The 20850-nt window shown below is 41.3% G+C and overlaps 1 protein-coding gene across 2 annotated transcripts in view; it reads left to right on the plus strand.

The window, feature by feature from the left end:
• The window catches only part of GPR176 (G protein-coupled receptor 176), a 97699-nt gene extending 93214 nt beyond the window's left edge, over positions 1 to 4485 (plus strand). For both annotated transcript variants that reach the window (XM_069461712.1, XM_069461702.1), the window contains one exon: positions 1232 to 4485. In XM_069461712.1, coding sequence (XP_069317813.1) covers positions 1232 to 2354 — 1123 coding nt within the window. In that variant the 3' untranslated portion in view covers positions 2355 to 4485. The remainder of the gene's footprint in view (positions 1 to 1231) is intronic.
• Positions 4486 to 20850: the final 16365 nt, after the last annotated feature.

The raw sequence follows: 20850 nt of genomic DNA on the forward strand, positions 1-20850 counted from the left end.
GGTGCTCCGTGTCCTGTACCTCCTTTGTGCCTGCCTGCAGTAGAGCCGTCATCTCCTTGTTTACAACTGTTAGTGTGCATGTCTTTTTTCCCACTGAGTTTAGAGACGTTCCTATGTGTCTTTTCATCTTTGTAGCCTGCCTGGCCCAGGACCTGGCACATAGGTGGTGCTCAGAAATACTTGTTATGGGAAGGCTTGCATGCTTACCTGGTCTCATCAGTGGATGAATGTCACTAAGGTTGTAAGGTCAACCCCAGCATTAGCTTAGCTGAGCCACGTGTCTGTAGTCAGCTAATGCAAAGAAACTTTTCATATCTCTGATGGCTAGTGGCAGCCCTTTTATGACAGATCATCGTTCTAGGGTCTGAAGAATTACTTAGTTTCTCCAAATCAATGATGTTATTGAAACAAAGAGGCTTTGGAATTCTGTTTAGGTGGTTACAGAATGATGAAGTTAAATCTCAGAAGAAAAAGAAAAGTCTCATCTGATTTTAACAAAACTCTAATTGTGCCAGCATTTTAGATGTACTAATTGCTCTTAGGGTTACTGAGTGATTGTCATGGGGACAATGGCTATTGAGTAGGCATAACTTTTGTCAGCTGAATTGATTTTGTGGAAGGACTTTCTCGGAGTCCATCCTTCATACTGAGTTGTTCTGTTCTGAGCAGCTTTAAGTGCTAATGACATCCAGTGCATAGACTGTGGCATGAGCCTGCTTTGGATATGTGTGTAGTGGACAAACTGCTTACTGTCAGTGGCTTTGAAAATGGCCCTAAAGCTTCTCTAGCTCATGTAAAATTTTTACTAGTTACCCTTTACCCTTAAATTGCAAAGCAGATGTCTTTACAGCAGATGAAGACATCCTTTATACCGAGGGCCCTCTTTGAGGTTTAATCCTGGTGGCAATTAATTATAAAGCTAGATATGAATTGAAATTATTTATTTGTTTTCCTGATGGAGAAAGAGGCTTGGAAGTCTTGTGAAGCCAGGGCTTTTCTCTGTTCCTTTGGAGAGGTTGTGGGGTTTTTTGTCTAGTGATATTTCTCATTGTACTGCAAAGTCCTCAGAATTTAAGGTCCAGCTTCTTGGATTCCTCCAGTAGTTCTCTGCGTCTTAGGCCAAATAAAAGAATTTGATTCTTTTCCCCCTCCCACTTACTTTTGCTAATATAGATTCCCCTAATTTAAACAGTATCTTCTGTGAAATTAATTTTGTTTGTGTATCTGGCAGGTACTACTCAGTCCTCTATCCACTGGAGAGAAAAATATCTGATGCCAAGTCCCGTGAACTGGTGATGTACATCTGGGCCCATGCAGTGATAGCCAGTGTCCCTGTGTTTGCAGTGACCAATGTGGCCGACATCTATGCCATGTCCACCTGCACGGAAGTCTGGAGCAACTCCTTGGGCCACCTGGTGTACGTTCTGGTCTATAACATCACCACGGTCATTGTGCCTGTGGCTGTGGTGTTCTTCTTCTTGATACTGATCCGACGGGCTCTGAGTGCCAGCCAAAAGAAGAAGGTCATCATAGCAGCACTCCGGACCCCGCAGAACACCATCTCTATCCCCTATGCCTCCCAGCGGGAGGCTGAGCTGCACGCCACCCTGCTCTCCATGGTGATGGTCTTCATCTTATGTAGTGTGCCCTACGCCACCCTGGTCGTTTACCAGACTGTGCTCAATGTCCCTGACACCTCTGTCTTCTTGCTGCTCACTGCCATTTGGCTGCCTAAAGTCTCTCTGCTGGCAAACCCTGTTCTCTTTCTTACTGTGAACAAATCTGTCCGCAAGTGCTTGATAGGGACCTTGGTGCAACTGCACCACCGGTACAGTCGCCGTAATGTGGTTAGCACAGGGAGTGGGATGGCTGATGCCAGCCTGGAGCCCAGCATGCGCTCGGGCAGCCAGCTCCTGGAGATGTTCCACATTGGGCAGCAGCAGATCTTTAAGCCCACAGAGGATGAGGAAGAGAGTGAGGCCAAGTACGTTGGCTCAGCTGATTTCCAGGCCAAGGAGATACTCACCCCTTGCCTAGAGGGAGGGCAGGGGCCACAGCTTGCACCCCCTGCACCACCCCCAGGCACAGTGGACTCTATATCCCAGGTGGCACCAGCAGCTCCTATGGAACCTGAGACATTCCCTGATAAGTATTCCCTGCAATTTGGCTTTGGGCCTTTCGAGTTGCCCCCTCAGTGGCTCTCAGAGACCCGAAACAGCAAGAAGCGGCTGCTTCCCCCCTTGGGTAACACCCCAGAAGAGCTGATCCAGACAAAGATGCCCAAGGTAGGCAGGGTGGAGCGGAAGATGAGCAGGAACAATAAAGTGAGCATTTTCCCAAAGGTGGATTCCTAGCAAGGATTGTCAATTCCCGGAAGCGACAGGGAGGGTCCACATGCCCACCCTTCCTTCACTCTGACCGTGTGATCTCATTGCAACTCAATATGAGTTGATTCCTTCTGTATGAGCCAAATGCTTTTGAATGCTATGGAAGTCTATACAAAATCAAGTGTCCTCTTTATTGAGGGAGTATATACATCTATCTCTGTGATCTATGTCCTTAGTGAAGTCCACATTGTTCTCTGTGGGCATGAAAGCCAGGCAGTTTTGAATGGGTCTTGAGGTGGGTACTCCATGTGCATCCTCTGGGGACCACCCCCTCCCCCGAGCTCAGCAGAGCACACACAGAGAGAAGACCGTCCACGAGCTCTAAGGGAGCAAGGGCATTCTAAGGGAATCCCAAGATAATTATGGAGCAGAGAAAAATGCCTATTTGATTAATTTAAACATGACAAATAGGGAGACCTTTTAAGAAGACAGAGACTTGGCATCTGACACTGTTTCCTTGGAAGCCCCCATTGTATGACTCATGGTTTCTCCCAATACCCTCCATCCCTTTCCCTGGAATAGAGGCAAAGGATGACCATTCCAACCCTATTTGATAGACCTGGAAGTAGATGTGCCTGGGGGTAAGGGAGGTAATTTATCTCTGATTATCCTGACATTCTCTTGGCATCACCAAGGTCTCAGAAAGATGCACCTGCACCCTCCAGTCATGGTCAGTGTTGCCTGGAAAACACTGCAAACTCTTCACTATGTCTTTTCCCTTAAAGTGTGTTTTCTCAACAAACGAGAGACAAGCTTATAGGTGGAGCAGACAGGCTGCGAGATGCCCATGGCACCATAGGCTTTTCTCTTCCCCATGATCTCACATGAAGGGTGCTATGTAATAATTGGTATGAGTTAAAGTATATGGAAAAACCATCTTATGCAAACTTTTGAAATTAGAAGGTAATTTAAAAATGCAGTGTTAGGGTAAGCTGGGTCTTTTGGAAGTGCCAAGCTAAAAATACATCATTAGGAAGGGTGATTCTGCCCAAAAGACTGCCAAGAGTCTGACAGAGAGGGTTCTGTGCTGATGAGGACTCCAGAACTCAAGCATGGCCAGTCTCATTTGCAGTCTGTACAACTGTGATTCTCCCTTCATTTTGGACACGGAGGAGGAAAAGAACAGGAAGAAATAATTAATCATTGTAAAATGCCAAGGCAATACCTAGCCCAGGTGAGCTGTCCACTTCCTCCTTCCCAGTGAAGTTTTTGTAGGGAGCCAGCGTGGGTAGAAGAGGGAGGCAGTGTCCTCAACTGATCAGTCTCACAAGCAATTCAGGCCCCCTCTGGGGTGGATTCCACCAGGCTGAATTTGAACCACAGCTGACACTTCACTCTTAGTGAGGACAAACCAAGTGCCAGCTCTACTTTACTCTTTAGGTGTCTTTTTCTTGCTAATGGCACTTGGGGGAACCAATCTTGTGCCTTGAGCAGGCTTGGTAGGCAGTGGGTGTCCTCACTGGCAAACTTCCACATCCCCAACGCAGTGGTCCTGACACATTCCCTCCTTTAACCACACTGGCTCCTTGTCTTCAGAGGGAGCTCAGGCGATGTGTAGGGAGTTTCCTTTTCCTCTCTTCTCTTGGGTGTGGTGTCTTGTGAATCCTGAATGTGAACCCAAAGACCCTGCCCCTGGAGAGGGTTTGCCTTCCTCTTTGTCTTGGCCTCCTTGCAGCGTCATTTGCTCACCGCAGACACAGGGGACTGCCACATCCTCCTGTGCGCCCCTGCCTCCTGGCCCCTGTGTGCATGCCATCTGTAGCTCCTGGCCCTGGTAGTTCATGTTGTGGTCCTCCAAGCTTATCTTCCAAAACTTTCACAATTGTTCTATCTTTTATCAAGGGAAAAAATAATCTGTCAGAAAATTGTGTCTACTTTAGAAGAACCTGTTGAATGTAGCCACTTTGCTGTTGTCCTGATAGTATATTGTATATGTACAACTTAATAAATTCTGGCGAGGCGGAATTTGGTTGGGTATATTTCTTATGTATGTTTGAAGCAGATGGTTGACTTCTAACAAGTCATTGCCAGGTATATTTCTATACTCTTTGAAGAATAACATTTTAATAAAAAATTGAAAAGCAGTTTCTGAACTCAAAAAAAGTTGTGTGGGCTATATTTTTCCCTGTTCTTGTCCCTCTCAAGTGGCATACTGTCTGAACCTCTCTCTTCCTACGTGGTTTCAAATGAAAGATACTCATCTTTCTTCCATAAATGCAGAGGCAGCATTGCAGTAGCATTTTCTTGTTTTGTTACAACTAAAAGAAAATAAATTCCCAAAGGAGAAAATGCAGCATTTGAATAAATGTCGCAAAGATGGGTTCCAAATTGAATTGGTGGATGGACTGCCCAAATTGCCTTTTTTTCTTTTTTTTTTTTTTGAGACAGAGTATAGCTCTGTTGCCCAGGCTAGAGTGCTGTGGCGTCACCCTAGCTCACAGCAACCTCAAACTCCTGGGCTCAAGTGATCCTCCTACCTCAGCCTCCCCAGTAGCTGGGACTACAGGCATGTGCCACCATGCCCGGCTATTTTTTTCTATTTTTAGTAGAGATGGGGTCTTGCTCTTGCTCAGGCTGGTCTCGAACTCCTGGGCTCAAGCAATCCTCCTGCCTTGGCCTCGCAGAGTGCCAGGGACTGCCCAAAGCTTTACACAAGGGAAGAGTGGAGCGCAGCCATCCCCATCCCTTCCCATGTGGGAGGGTCAATAGCACAGCAATTAGGGCCTCAAGCTCTGTGGTCAGATGGCCCATGCTCGAATCCTGGCCCTACCACTGACTAGCCTTGTGCAGGTGAGGTAACCTCCATGTATCTCAGTTTCCTTTCTGTAAAATGGGGTCATAATAACTATATCAGGAGCTTCTGCGGTGTCTGCAGTGGGCCATTGCTGGCTGCGTCCACTCACTTCCCTGCCAGCAGTCAAGGCCTGGCTTCTCTGCTTTCTGTCCTGGGAGAGCCCCCGTCTCTGAAGGTGACCCTTGACATGAGGGTCATGGGAACCAGTGGATAAATACCCCAGCTTCCTGCCTTTTTGCTGGACAGTTGTGGAGGCCTCTGTCCAGTTCTCAGGAGGTCAAGCACAGTTAAGTCCCAGAGGCCCACATGGTGCCTAAATCATGCATCCTTATGTTGGCTCTTCCTTCTTTGTTTTCTCCAGCCCTCATTCATGCCCTCCAAGATCACCTCCCAAATATACTATTAATGCCTGCACAGAGCCCTTGTCTCAAGCTCTGTTTTCAGAGGAATCCAAATGAAACAATGATATACCCTGGGGCACTTGGGAGTATTAAACGAGATGATCAGTTTAACACAATGTCACAGAGTACAGCTATATTAATATTAGTGGTTACATGCTATAAAAATTTGCTCAGGAAACAATTCTTAGTTTAAAAAAAAGAGAATGTTAAAAGAATGTTCAACTTTGTTGCAAACTGGTAAGTCATATCTGAATATAAATGCACATAATTTATTATGTCAATGAAGTAAGAATAGAGCAGATTATAGAATATCACAGGGTGGACATACAAATCCAAAGTGGTCCCATCCATAGAAAAGGAACTGTAAACGAGTCTCTTGGCAAACTAAATGAACATCTGGAATTCAAGCACCTGGAGAGAAAAGTCACTGCTCCAGCCCAGCTCTGTAACGCCGAGCTTTTGGCAGACCCGCACCTGGGGTGAGGTGGCTCTGCAAGCACACAGCTGCTGCCACACATCAGGTCTGAGATGCTCAGCGGAAAGAGAAAGCTTATTTTAGGCCGAATTTTGGTGGAAGGGAAGGGTTAATGCTTTCATAGTGTAGTCTACCAATATCTCAACATACCATGTAAATAATACCAAAACATAGTGATTAATTTCCCTGAAATAGTTGTAAAAATTTAGCAGGTTTATGTCACAACTAATGTGACATAATATTAGAGTTCTGTAGCAAAAAGAAAAATGAATCATGGACACTGACCTGAGAATATGTGAATAAAACAGAAATGAAAATCAGTACCAATGCCCAGGGCAGCATCAAAAGATGTTTTGTGGGAGGCTTTTAAATTAAATTGAAATGATCTTAGATTCTCCATACATGTGGTTTCAGAAGATAAAATATCTCCCCTTCTCTTAGCCTCAGGTTCAACCAGTGTTTTTCTCCACTTGTGCCACAGGGATACATTAGTTAATCGGCAGAATAAAGGCTTAGAAGCTTTTATAGAAATTAAACTATGATCTCCAGCATTGTTTTATGTGAACCTCTACTGCTACTCCTGTTCTGGGGACTCAGGAGCCTCTTATGGCCAAATTTAAATGAATGAATGATGAATAAATGAATAAATAAGAGATACAGCACCTGGAGCAGTGGCAGAATCCCTGTTGTGTATGAGCTGTTGAAAGATTTACTGCCAGTGAGTTTTTTCTTGTTCTTATTGATTTCCTTGGAACGACTTCTGCAAGGTAAAGGCATCAAATGCAAGGTCTTTGATCCACCTCCTTCTTCAAACACCCAAGGCTCCCTTTAATTCACCAGAGGATGTGTAGATTCCATACCCGGAAGGGAAGTTCAATACTGAGAAACATGGTTCTAGGCAGGTGTGGTGATGCGAAGAATCATTTTTTTTCACCCATATTAATCAGAATTTACTAATTAAATCTTTCCGTCCCCCAAATTTCTTTCCATATGCTTATTCATCGCAGTCTATAAACAAAATGTAATGCACACATGAAGGAGGTGCTAGAATGAACATGTGGTGTGCATTCTGAGGCAACAGGTGAGGAAATGTAACACATGTGGGATAATGCTTTTGCAATATTAGCCACGGTCCTCACGCGTCTAATTTCTCTTCTCTCTTTTGCTTTGCTCTTTCTAGTCACATATGTTGCCTTAGGGGAGGGGACAAGGTACTCGCTGTCTCAAGGGAAAGCAAATAGCCTTTGAGTCTCTTCCTAGTTTTTGTGTATCAAAATCTAGGTCTTAGGAGAACAGAGAAGACTTTTGGGGTTTGGCTAGTGAATTTCGGTAATGATTATTAAGAATTGGGGCATGCTCCAGGAATCTATTGGGTAAAGGCCAGGGATACTACTAAGTACCCTATAATGCACAGGACAGCACCCCCACAACAAAAAATTATCTGGTCCAAAATATCAATAGCACTAAGGTTGAGACACTCTGTATTAGCCAAAGGTTTGAGGTGGATTGGGAAGGGTAGGGATATCTCTCCCAGCAGAAAAAGCTCCCTTGGGGTTGAAGATAGTGGAAAGAAGAGAAGCCAGAGGCAAGTCATGGGAGTATGGACATCTGTACCTTCTGGGTAAAGGGGCCCAAAATTTGCCTCATAGGCAGAGTCCTAAGGATGCAGCAAAACAAAGAAAGATCGTGCTACCCAGGTCACGGATATCCAGGGTACAAGAGTCTGGTAGTACATCCAGGTAGCCAGGGCCTCATAGAGAAACTCACAGGTGTTTACATGAGTGTCATGAAAGAAATAGAAAGCTTCAAATGTAAAGGTGTAGGTGGACAAGAAGGTTGGAAGGTGTCTCAGTGTCAACCTGTTTGGATCTCTGGATCAAACGGGACAAGGGATGACTATGCAGGCAATGACACTGAAGACAGACATCCTTCCTACCCTTAGCCCCCACACCATGGTATAATGTGGGAGGAGAGTGAAGCCTGAATGTCTGACATTATTTCTATTATCCCAGGGTCTCAAAATGAAAATTAAGCTATGGCAAATAAATAAATAAATAAATAAAAATAATAAAATAAAAAAATAAAAAAAAAAGAAAGAAAATTATATTTTTCACACTAAGTTTGTGTACTGAAGCAATTGGTTTATATTCAAATCTTGAAAAGGGAATTGGACTTTAGGCCCTTTTTAACTCTGAAGTTTTATGATCCTATTGCCTTTTTTTATTCCACATGAATACATGCTTATGAAAAATCTTTTATAGTTCGTTTTGGCTTTCCCCTACCAAAATTCTCATTCCCCTCTTGCACTTTATCTTTTGGTAGATTTCATGGAGGAAATTTGATGTAGACAGTTTTATATAATACCATCCTAAGGTCCATGTAGAATTAAACTCTGGCCTTCTGTCTCCAGGTTATTTCTCTCAGAGAAAATGTAATATAAGTGCATGATTATTTAAAAGGCAAATGATAAGAGGTATACTTCTCTTCCTAAACCCAGCCCTTGAAAGACAGTCCTAGGATCCTCGCCAGTTTTAAATATAGGTGAAATCATGGCTACAGATGTAGAAAAAAATGAGACAATTGAAACCGCATTGAAAAGGAAAATATACCTAAACATTTGATCAAGTGTTTCATTGGTTTACTGGGAGTTGATTTTGGGAAATAAAGGCTAATACATTCAGTCACTAAAAGACTATTCTGAACATATGAGAGTACTTTTACGTGAACAGTGTCATAAGCTGTGGCAGATGCTGTTTTTATACTTACCTCCTAAACGTCTATTTCCCTTCTTTCTTCCTCACTCCACCCTCAGCTCCAGGGTGGATCCCGACTACAGCGAACTAATCGGTGCATAGGATTCCGTCGATCTGGGGTGGGTCTGTACTCTAGTTGACTGATCAGATTGAAGGAAGGATTTATATTCTGCAAATGGTTTATCAGTTTGCGTTTCCTACTAGATATTAACAAAGAAGTGTAAAGACAGGATGATTATAAAACAAGATGCTCACTAGGACTTTTCCTGATGTCTTGGGATTGTGACTGAAGTCCCACAGCTGTGGACAAGAGGTGCCCAAATGCTCACATTTCTATGATTGACTAAGAAGCTGCATAATGAACTCTCCTTGCCCCAACCCTTCCCCCTGTCCCCTGTGCACACTCAGGCTATTTATAGAGAGAAACCAGAAGACATTTAAAGAATTGTCTAAGTCATAAGACATCTGCTCAGTGGAAAATGCAAGCCTGGACTTCTTTTCCTCCATTGGATGTCTGCTTAAGGGGTGGACTTGCTGATCTGCCCTCTGTGAATTTTGAGATGTGAAAAAGGAATTGGAGAGAGATGGCAGGGCAGAGAGAGGAGGCATCGTGCACACCTACCACGAGGCATGGTGAGAATGGGTGGTTCTCCAAAATGTCAAGCAGACACCACGGAAACTTGACTTGAAAGCTGGCCACTGGCCAAACTGGGAGGAGGCTGTGGGTGGACACCGACAGGTGGACACGACAGGGGTTGAAAGTGGTCAGACCGGTGCCATATCCGGCACCATCGAAACATACAATGGGGGCCACATGCCGTGGACTCTGGAGAGTCCCCCACTAGTACCTAGTGAGAGGACGATGGCTGTCCAATGAGAAGCTATTTCTCCCTTCCACCATCCTTCCTCCAGACTCCACGAAGGCAATAGGGAGCCCCGCAAGAGGAAACAGTGAGATAAAGGTGGAAACGATGCTCGTCCTCCTGTGGTGAGCTCCTTGGGCTACAAGTCAAGCCTGAGTTGGGGGAAGGAAAGAGCATTGGGAAGTTTTGAACTGGGCTAGCCTCTTTCATGTCGGAGAATGACTAGAGAGTAAGAGAATCTGCCTGTGCTACAGTTGAGGAATAAGAAAGGAAGTTCCCATGGATTAATTACCACTTCTAAGTTCAGACTCTATAGTGAATCATGATGACAGTGAGGGAAACCAGTCTCGAAATGAAGGTGACAAAGAGGACAACAGAATAGAGAGACACGGTGCCATGTACTTGATGTCGCTGAGCTGCTAAATCATAGGCCCCACCTATGAACTTCCAGTTATGTGAGGCAATAAATGCTGTGTTGTGTGCACAAGTTTGTGTCAGAGTTTTGTGATTTTCTGCTGAGAGCAGCCTCATGATACTTGGTACATGAGCTAATTTATTATTTGCAGAGAAGAACGCAATGAAAATGACTCCTGTTCAGGAGTACAGTCTCAATAAAATAGAAAAATATTCTCAGATTCATCCATTGTTTTCCTGCCTGGGTTCTACCTATCTCTTTATGCTGTAGCTGAAGTTTTATATTAACTTAACGAAAACCCCACAAAGGAACCACTTGTGGTTCCTGGTATAGAGATGGCCCATTGATTATACATATCTAATTTTACTTCCTCCTGAAACCCCACTAAAACTCCATTTAAGGGGTTAAAAATAAAAGTCATAAATCCATAAGGATGCAAGGACTGGGAGAGAAGACAAAGTGCTCTGGCTCCAGGTAAGCCTACAACAGCAACACATTTCAGAAGCTGGAAAGTAGATGGATAGAGGTAATGAGTTGGCAGCACACTTAAGAAATTCCTGAGAGCTTTATTTTTTTCCTTTTCTTTTTTTGTTCTTTGGATATTCCTTGTTAAGGGCATGAAATATTTTTTACTATCTCTCTTGAGGGTATTAGGGATAACTCTTGTCTGTGGGTTTGTCTTAGTGTCTACTTTTCATGCTAGAGGGTTTTTCTGTTTTTTGTTTTATCTGACAATGGTACTTCTTGGCTAAGGGACTGGATGTTCCAGGTACCTTTGGAATGGGCGGTAAGGTGGGGGGAGGTCCATAGCTGTTCTGAGAGGTAATTAGAACCCCAGCTAGATCTGCTCTCTTGCCCTGCCTTGCCAGGCCATCCCTTCCTCAATCTGGATTGCCCCCACCTGGAACCTCCTAGGCTTCTTCCCACATTCCACTCCCAGAGCCCTGGCTGTCAGAACTTTACCCTCCAAGGAGGAGATTTGGAAGCATCTTTTTCTGGGGAGTCAGACCAACCCAAGAAGAAAGACCTAAAGATCCTGACAACAGTTTTCCAACAAACAGCCCAACCATATTGCTTTATTGTAAAGCTACAAGCCAACATGCCCCCTCCAACCTCTGGCTCTTAAACACGAGCAGATAGCCAAAGATTACCAGTCATCTGAGCAAAGAGTCCTTTCATGTTATAAAAGGTAGATGTCAAAACAGACACACAGGAAAAAAGAAACTTGGAGGAAAAAGAGGGTATGCAGGAAGAAGAAAACTTAACAAAACCCTATCCTTAATTTTCTCAGGGCAACGTAAGAAAATATTGCATGGCTTGAAAAGGAACATTCAAAGGACAAAAGAGAGCTCTTGGGATCTATGAAGTTGATAGCATAAACCAAAAACTTAATAGAAATTGAGTAGCAGAAATATCAGAAAAAATATTGCAAAAAGATAATGAAATAGAGAAGAACATAAGAGATAAGAAAATTAGAGAAGGCGTCTAAGAGGTGCAACATGCAATAACAGGAATTCCAGAAAGAGGGAAGAAACAAAATGGAGAGAAGGAAATCATCAAAGAAATGATTCAACAGACTGTCTCAGCCCTGAAGAACACTATTTCTCATGCTGAAAGGGATCGTTGAGTACCAACAAAATGGATGAAAATAAGCCTGTTATCATTATAAAATTTCAAAATATCACGGACAAAAAGAAGATTCTACAAACTTTCAGAGAGAAGAAACAGGTCATGGACTAAGGATGAGGAATCAGATGGCCTTGAATTTCTCAAAAACACCAGCAGCTATAAGATAATAGAACTGTGCCTTCAACATTCTGAAGGAAAACCACTTCCAATCTAGAATTCTGTACACAGCCAAACTTCAAATGGGAAGGTACAATAAAGATATGCTGGAGTAGCGTGACCAGAGATATATGCTGAAGTATGCTGAAGGCCATCATTTCCTCTTCCATTATACTGTCTTTTTAATCTGACGGAGTTATTGGATGTTGTGCTTATAACAAAAAAGAGGGTGGAAAGCATGAAAGAGGAAGATGCAAACTCCGGGAAACAGGGAACTAACTCAGGATATTGGCTGGATATTGGCTTCGGATAAAGTGAGGGGAAATCCAGGATGACGTGCAACAGACCTAGAGAGTGACCAGTCCAGAGACAAGGAGGATGGAATTCTTTCAGAGGAATGTTTCCAAGAAAAGAGTGTAACTGATAGATTAATTGTTGCCACTGACCCAGTGCAGAGAGAGACTTTGGGGAGGCTGGGGAAGCAGTGGGTACTAGGAGAACTAAGCAAAGGAAACAATAAGGCAATTATTAGCTTCAGGAAAAATAAAAGGTAAGAAAGGAAATATAATCACTAACAGACTATAATTCTTAGCGGTGAATAATATTTTCATGGGCATATCAATGTAACCACTGAATGTTGATTTAAAGAAAAACTATAATAATATTGGGAGAGAGGCAGAGAAGTAGAGATGATTATGCAAAACAGCAATATCCTCATCTACCATGACAGGAGGCAATCATATTATGCCCAAAATGGATGATGCAAAAGAGAGTAAAATATATGAATTATTAATATTTAGAAATATGGAGATGTGTGATGACTGCCAGAAGAGACAGCTAAAATTATTGCAGGTCTTTGCCTCTGGGATTCTGTTTGTGTTTGTTTTGTTTTGTTTTAATCCTTTTAGTTATATTCTAAAATCATCTACATGTATTATTTTGATAAAAATACAAATTAACTTTAAAAAACTTCTGAATTTTGCAATGTACCATCAGAGTAAACAAAAGAAATTGAGAAAACAAAGCAATTTAGGCTGTCAGGGTCAGAGTAACCAATAGCTTTTGCTGATATACACAAATCATGTCAATTTACTCAGATAATGCCTTTGGTCTGGCTGTATAAACTAAGCAATCATGGGCCTACTCTGAATTCAATTTTTTCCCCATATCTTCTCAATAACCATGGAGAAATATTTCTTTTTTATTCTTGTGCATATTTTTTTTACAGTGCTTTTAAAAATTATTGCTAGTTTGTTATAGTAGCTTAAATTTAAATAATGCTGGTTTGCTTTAGAAATTAATTTAGAACCCCATGATATTTTGGATAAATATGTATAAAAATATTGGGTTTAATGAGTCAAAGCATCCTGAGATTTATTTATAATTTATGTTCTCATTTACTTCAAAAAATCCAAAGTGAATGCAATGTAAGTACCTTTGCATCAACCACTTCAAGTCATTAGAATATTACTTAGAAGTTCTTAATTAATTTTAATTTGTAATACTCTCTGTTTTAAAGTTTACTCCCATGGTAGCAATTGCCTGCTTTGTATTGATGCATGATGTTTCCCTGGAGGATATTAAAGCACAGCCCACAGACTTTCTGTAGGAAATGATATGATCTCTTTTTTGCAGACGGGGAAGCTAGAGGCACAGATGGCCATGTCATTAGTCCTAAGAGATGAAGCAAGTTAGAGCTAAAAACAGTACAGAAGACATTAAAGCCCAATTCTACTGCACCCTCTAAAGTACTGATGATCATTATCATGACTATTTTTTGAATACCCACTTGGCACATATTATTAAACTGTACCGTACTGGGGACTAGATTAAAGTCCTTGATGCCTGGCAGCTGTTTTTCTCAGCGTTATTTTCCAAATTTACTTCTGCCTCATGATTTCCCCTGTTTTGTTGCAGAGATGTTCAGTTTAGAATAAATGTTAAGAAACTCTTAAAGGACAGCCAAGACTGAGATCGCTCTGCTGAGAGTACTCATAGGCATTGTCTCGTGCCTTGTGTCCTCCTTGTTAATTCGGCACTGAGTTTACCCTCGTTTTACTTGAACAGTCGTTGCAATCAAATCACTCTCTCTCATTGCCCATGATCCTGAGGGGCACATGCTCTTCCCTGTAAGTATCTGAAACATTAAGATTCATTTACTCATAAGAGTAAATAGTATTGCATTTAATGTATGCTATTATAAAGGAATATAAAGTGTTCAAGATATGTGCTCTCTATACTGTTTAGTGGGGAAAAACTACAACAGAGAGAGAAGTAAATGATCGAGTGCTGACAAGAAGTACAGAAGGAATGTGAAAATTGTGTTTTATTGAGAGTGTACATACTCCTTAATGATTTTGTTTGATGGATGGCAAGTTTTCCTTTAAGTCCAGAAAATTTCTTTCTCCATAAAACGACCATTTACTTTACATAGTGATAGCATTTAGAATTTAGGAGGATTTTAGCCTAGCCATATACCACCTCTGTAATTTAATATAAAGAAATCGAGGCCCAGGAGATTAAGTGCTTTGTCTACGACCATGGACCAGAACTCTTGATTTTAAAAAATGCCTAATTCATAAACAAAATACAGATAATGGAAACCAATGCTTTTAAATGTCTTTTTCATGATGAAATTTAAATAATTCAGTAGATAGTAGGTTGAGAAGATGAAGAAATAGCTCTTTAACTAAGGCCTTTCATTTGCTCACTGCTAATTATTGGGGAAGGGTAGGTAACAATTACATAGTTAGCATCTAGAAATCTTCCTGACTTCTGATACTTTCTATCTAAAATGAGTGGAGGTGAGAAGTTGGAGAAGGTTCATGTGACCATCTAGCTCCAACCTCTGTCAGAATCTCTGAGAAACTACACTCAGATTAGATTAGAGAAATGCTGAAAGGTTCACTGGCCCAGAAATAGCTTTCTGGAGGCTTTGACTCAAAAAAAGTGACCAATGAATGACAGACGAATGCATGAGTGCCCGTGTGCTACCTGAAAACAAAATTCTCATAAATTTGGGCCAAGGTAATGATTTCTAGATTCATAACAAAATTGCCAAATAGTTGGCAATTTTCACAAAAATACCACCATCTGTAGCAAGCTATATAAGATAAATGAGCATTTAATGCATAACAAATGTAAATTGCACCTTATAATTCACCTTTTTTTCATTCTCCTGCACAGATTGGATAGTTATTTTTATTTGAAATAGAAGTACTCATTTTTATAACAATTGTGTTGAAACATTCAATATATTGTCTCAAGAACATTTTAATTTCTCTATTTCTACAAAATAAGGAGAAAGTGCTAGAGAGTTATCTTCCCATTATTTGACACATAGGCTGGTGAAACCTGGAGAAGTAAAGAAACTTGTCCTTTTATAATAAAGGTAGGATACGAATGTAAATCTCATGAAACCTAAATTAGTTCTCAATCCATTCTATTGTATTGTATATAAAAATATATTCTATATAAAATATATTGTACATAAAAATAGGGCACATTTCTTGTGGCTTTGATTTGCTCGATACTTTGTTCAAAGATTGCAGGGACAAGACAGACCGCTGTTACCATTGCCCAGATGTTTCTAAACAGGCAATTCTTCCTGCCCAGCATGTTGAGCAGGTGTCTTTTACACTGGTATGAATGTTGTTTCAGTTCAGGCTGAGATACATGAGTAAGTTATTTCCAAAGACAGAAGAGACTATTCAGATTGGAGGATCACAGAATGTCAGAGCTGAAAGTAGCCATATAAACGTTTATCCACCCCCTTATTTTACTAGATGAAGAAATTGAGATTGAAAGAGGTTAAGAGACCGGGCCCAGGCTGTGTAGCTCTTGACAGAAAGGACAAGAATCCAAGGATGCATAATGTAAAATGTGTGTTGACGTATGAGTTACAAAAATATAAAACATAGCAAATTCTGAATCAGAATACTAATTCCCAGTTTGTCTCTGATGGCAAAATGAGGGGAACATAAGCCAGTTTCTATTAAATAAGGATTTGGATAATGAAATTAAAAAAGATTTAAACAAGAAAACCAATAGTTATCAAAATGATGAACAGTTCCTTGGGTAACAAACACACTGTATGTTCAGATAGAAACATTACTTTGAATTTAAACTAAAAAAAAAAGGATATATAAGAAATAAAGTGACATGCTAAGAATGTCAGAATGGGCTTATTCGCCATGGCAGCCTGACTCATGACTGATGAGCAAATTCCATGGTTGTCTACTCCTTATTTCTTTATTGCTGAGAAAAACCATTTCTGTACATTGCTGCTTAAGACCCTTAATGTTTGGTTTGAATATATTTCTAATATGCTACCTTAATTGTTTTAACTTCGTGTGAAAATATATGCAAAGGTTTACATGATAACAAAGGTTTACGTAATTTAGGTACTAAAACTGCATTGTAGTATTGCAGGAAAATAGGCTGTTGCATGGCAAGAGTGATGCCATCTTGAAGTGAAACTGCCATGATGACCCAGTATGTTCCTGTAGCATAGATAACCCCTCATAAAGACACAATGCCAACTGCACAGAGAACCCCGCATACAGATGTTTATCTAACTTCCCCAGCGGTCATGAGTTTCATAAGAAAGTCTGAGGCATGACCAACTGCACATGACTTTACCCTAAAAGCTTGCTGTATATATAAAGGATACTTTCAAGAGAGGGTGGTGTGGGGATCCACGCTCTCTGCCGCCAGACACATTACTTCAGTTTGTAAGTCCTTATTAAATATTTCTTTCTGAGAAACTGGATTTGTCAGCTTCTTTTTTTCAAAATATTAAGGGGGTACAAAATTTTTTGTTACATGGATACACTCTACAATGCTGAAGTCAGGGCTTTCAGCGTGCCCACCACCAGAACAGCGTTCACTGTAGCCAATAGGTAAGTTTTAATCCCTCCCCTCCACCTTCCCCTCTTCTTAGTCTCCAATGTCTGTTATGTCTGTGTGCCTCCATGTGCACCCATTTGTTTAGCTCCCACTTATTAGTGAGAACATGCGGTTCAGCCTCTTTAGCTCTTTTGGCCTTTGGGGGTAGGTTTGCATATACCTGTTCACCACAAGTATTTAGTTCAGGAGACCTTATTTAAAACAAAAAACAAACCCCTGTGGGATCAGAGAGACCAAGTTCAATACAGAAGTTATGTTTTGGCTCAAAGACAAGCTTGCCAGTAGGTTGAAGCATGAAGCAGGGCACTCCAATACATGGGCTGTGTTCAGAAACTGTGGGTTTCAGCCCAGTATTGACTATTGCAGTGAAATTATTAAATTTCTCTTCAGCCATTATCCACAAGCAGTGTCGCATCCATTCTGCTGGCAGGGGCCAATGCCAAGAGTAGAACACTGTCATCTCAGCGGGCATCCAGCAACCAAAACGGCAGCTAGCCTCGGGAAGCTTCCAGCACTTCTTTAATTCTTTACAGCTACAGAATTGCTGCAGGCGACCAAACTTGGGAGCCAGCGATGTGAGAAAGTTAAGCAGTCTGTTACTTGGAGAAAATTCTCTCAGAAAAGAAGAGAAACAGATTTCTCACGTTCTGGTATGAATGACTCACTTGGCAGAGCCGATCTCTTGAGGGCAGACTGAGATCTCTCTCCCCCTAAATCACTCTGGATATTAACAGCATATCTTCGTTTTCATTGATTTACTTTACTATCTTTAAAAACAAGCTTTCTGGGCCATAAACATATAGCTGCACTGCTCTGTGAGTGTGTCTGTGTGCGTCCGCACTGATTTGTACACATTTCCACAATCTCCTGGCACAGCTTTCCCCCCCACATTTTTTGATCACTTGAACCAGTTAAACAAGGTTATATGACAATGCATGGGCTAACACCTTTCACTTAAAAAAAAATTTAAAGATATCATTATGTTTTTGGACCAATAGGCATTGAGAAGCTGCAAGCTTTTTTTATTTTTTATTCCTGATGTTTTTAAAAATGATGAGGACATCCACTGACCAGCACCTAAATCTGTGTAGCACTCCACAGGAGATAGGAAGCGGAGGGAAAAGGTTCAGAATCAAGGAAGTGGGAAGGGAGGAGATTTTTCACTTTTGTAGCTTACTAGGTCATTCTGTAACAAAGACACATGTACCCGAATGTTTATAGCAGCACAATTCACAATAGCAAAGATGTGGAAACAACCCAAATGCCCATCAATTCATGATTGGATTAGTAAGCTGTGGTATATGTATACCATGGAATATTACTCAGCTTTAAGGAATAATGAAGATACGACATCTCTATGGTTCTCCTGGAGAGAGTTGGAACCCATTATATTAAGTGAAGTATCCCAAGAATGGAAAAACAAGCATCACATGTACTCACCAGAAAATTGGTTTCCCTGAACATCACCTAAATACACGTCTAGGAACGACACCAATCGGATATTAGACTGAGGTGGGGGATGGGGGAGGGGATGGGGATATGCCTACACAATGAGTGCATTGCGCACCATTTGGGGAATGGTAACACTTGAAGGTGCTGACTCGGGAAGGGGGGGTGGGGGAGGAGGGACATATACCTACATGATGGGTGCAACGCACACTACCTGGGGAACAGACACGCCTGGAGCTCTGACTTGGGGGGAAAGGCGGTACATGGGCAACGTATGTAACCTGCAATTCTGTATCCCCCATAACAATAAGATGAAATAAACAAACAAACAAACAAACAAAGGAATAGCTGGATGTCACAGTTCAGAGCCCCCACGTGGCACAACTGCAGAGAGCTCCATGGTGCCTCTGGGAACAGCGACCTCATCACTATTTACCCTCTAAATCACAAACTTAAAGTATGTTTTTCAAAGTAAGCTCATGGTTCATTCACACCAGAATCACCAAGGTGCTTGTTAAAATGCAGATTCCTGGCCTACTGAATCAGGTAACAGGGACTCAGAGTCAACATTTTTAATAACACCTGAACTGATCCTTACAAACAACGAAATCTGAGAATCCCATTTGAAGCAGATTTATTTCACAGCATTTAAGTTCTAAAATTCTACTAAAAAGGTACTAGACACATACTAAACATATATTTAAAGTGTATTTTACTTTCTGTTCCAGACCTGATTTTTGTTCTTTAGGGCGTTATTTACTTCCTTGTCCATGGCCCCTGCTTACATGGATGGCCCTGTAGCCAAGCAGGCTTGGGAGGCGCTGCAGGGAGAGAAGTTTGTATAAAAGGGGTACATGGAATGAAACATGGACTTCTTTTTAAGTCTGCTGATGTTATATAAATACAGATGTGTGAGAATTTTCAGTCTCCTAAAGTCATCAATGGTTATTTGATATTAGATATTTATAGTATGTACTAGGATATTTTAAAAAGTCCATTCTGTTTTTTTGAGATCTAATTTTCACTTTTCCTATTTGCATAGCTATTTAAAAATACACGCAAGCACAGTTCAAACATACAGGATATTTTGGCTCTGTGATTTCTTGAATCACACCTAAAATCCAAGGAAAGTGAGAGTGTCTCAGAGTAAAGGCAGTTTTTTCTTTAACAGAAGACAATCAGCACCATCTAGTGGACACAAATAACCTCTTTTCTTGAATTCAGATCAATGATGAGGTTAAGAGAGCAGGTGTTGGAACCTGAGAGGAAACCCCAGAGCTAGTTAGTTCACAAATGACCTTGGAAAAATTACTTAATCATTTTGGTGCTCTGCTTCTCAACTGTAAATAGATATAATAATAGTGCCAGATCATAGAATGTTATGAAATGATGTGAAATGATCCACCTAAGGCATGTCGTAAACACTCGGTAAAAGTAATTTTTCAATTAACATTATGCAGAAATTCACAGGAGATAGGAACTGTCCAGTGGCACACACTATTCTATGCCCTTCAAAAGAAATGGCTGTTTAATCCAGTTTGTAGAATCTGTGATATGAGGCTTAATGAGATTAATTTCCTACCATATTGTTACACTTATTTGAAGTTTATGGTGAGAAAAGGGAAATGTAGTTGGAGCCTAGATGGAAAACAATGTACACTCTTCCATTCATTCCCCTCTGACTCCACTCAGAAGGAGGATGTCAAGAGTAGGGAGAGATTGAAAACAAAAACAAAAGTGAACTCTGAAACCAACACTGCCATATGTCACCAACCTGGAATGAGACCAGAAAAATTTTAGCTTAAAATATCTTGACTCTGGGAGAAATTTTTATGAGTTACTTTGAAAGGCATAACACTTTCTAGAATATGTTTGTGGTTTTTGAACACAGAACTTAAGAAAACACAGCATAGTAAAATATGACGCTCTCTGACATGTCTGAATGGTAATCATTTTGAGGGTGTTATCTACAATAGCTGACACAGAAATATTTCAGGAAATTAAAATCAAATACACAACAAATACACTTTTTTGGAGACAGGGTCTCACTCTTGCCCAGGCTACAGTGCAGCCACATTAGCACAGGTCACCGCAACATCAAACTCCTAGGCTCAAGCGATCTTCCCACTTCAGCCTCTCAGGGTGCTAGGATTACAGGCATGAGCCAACAAATACAATTTATTAAAGCTTGGCCTCAAGACACATACAGCCTCTCAGTGGGTTACAAAATTAAGCAGCAGGAGGTAAATAAACAAAGTGAGAATTACAGACACAGAAAATAATTCAAGATGACATGAGTTTTATGTAAAATATAATCAATGGGGACTTAGTCTGGAAAGGTTACAAACAGTGAAAAGAGTGCCTGGTAATTCTAGCACTCTGGGAGGCCAAGGTGTTAGGATTGCTTGAGGTCAGGAGTTCGAGATCAGCCTGAGTAAGAATGAGATCCACCCCCCCCCTCCCCACTCCCCATACCTCTACAAAAAAAGAAAAAGAAAAATTAGCAGAGCCTGCTAACACACACTTGTAGTCCCAGCTACTTGGGAGGCTGAGGTAGGAGGACTGCTTGAGCCGAGGAGTTCGAGGTTGCAGTCAGCTATGATGATGCCACTGCACTCCA

This window comes from Eulemur rufifrons, chromosome 2 (assembly GCF_041146395.1).
Source record: "Eulemur rufifrons isolate Redbay chromosome 2, OSU_ERuf_1, whole genome shotgun sequence".
NCBI lineage: Eukaryota > Metazoa > Chordata > Mammalia > Primates > Lemuridae > Eulemur > Eulemur rufifrons.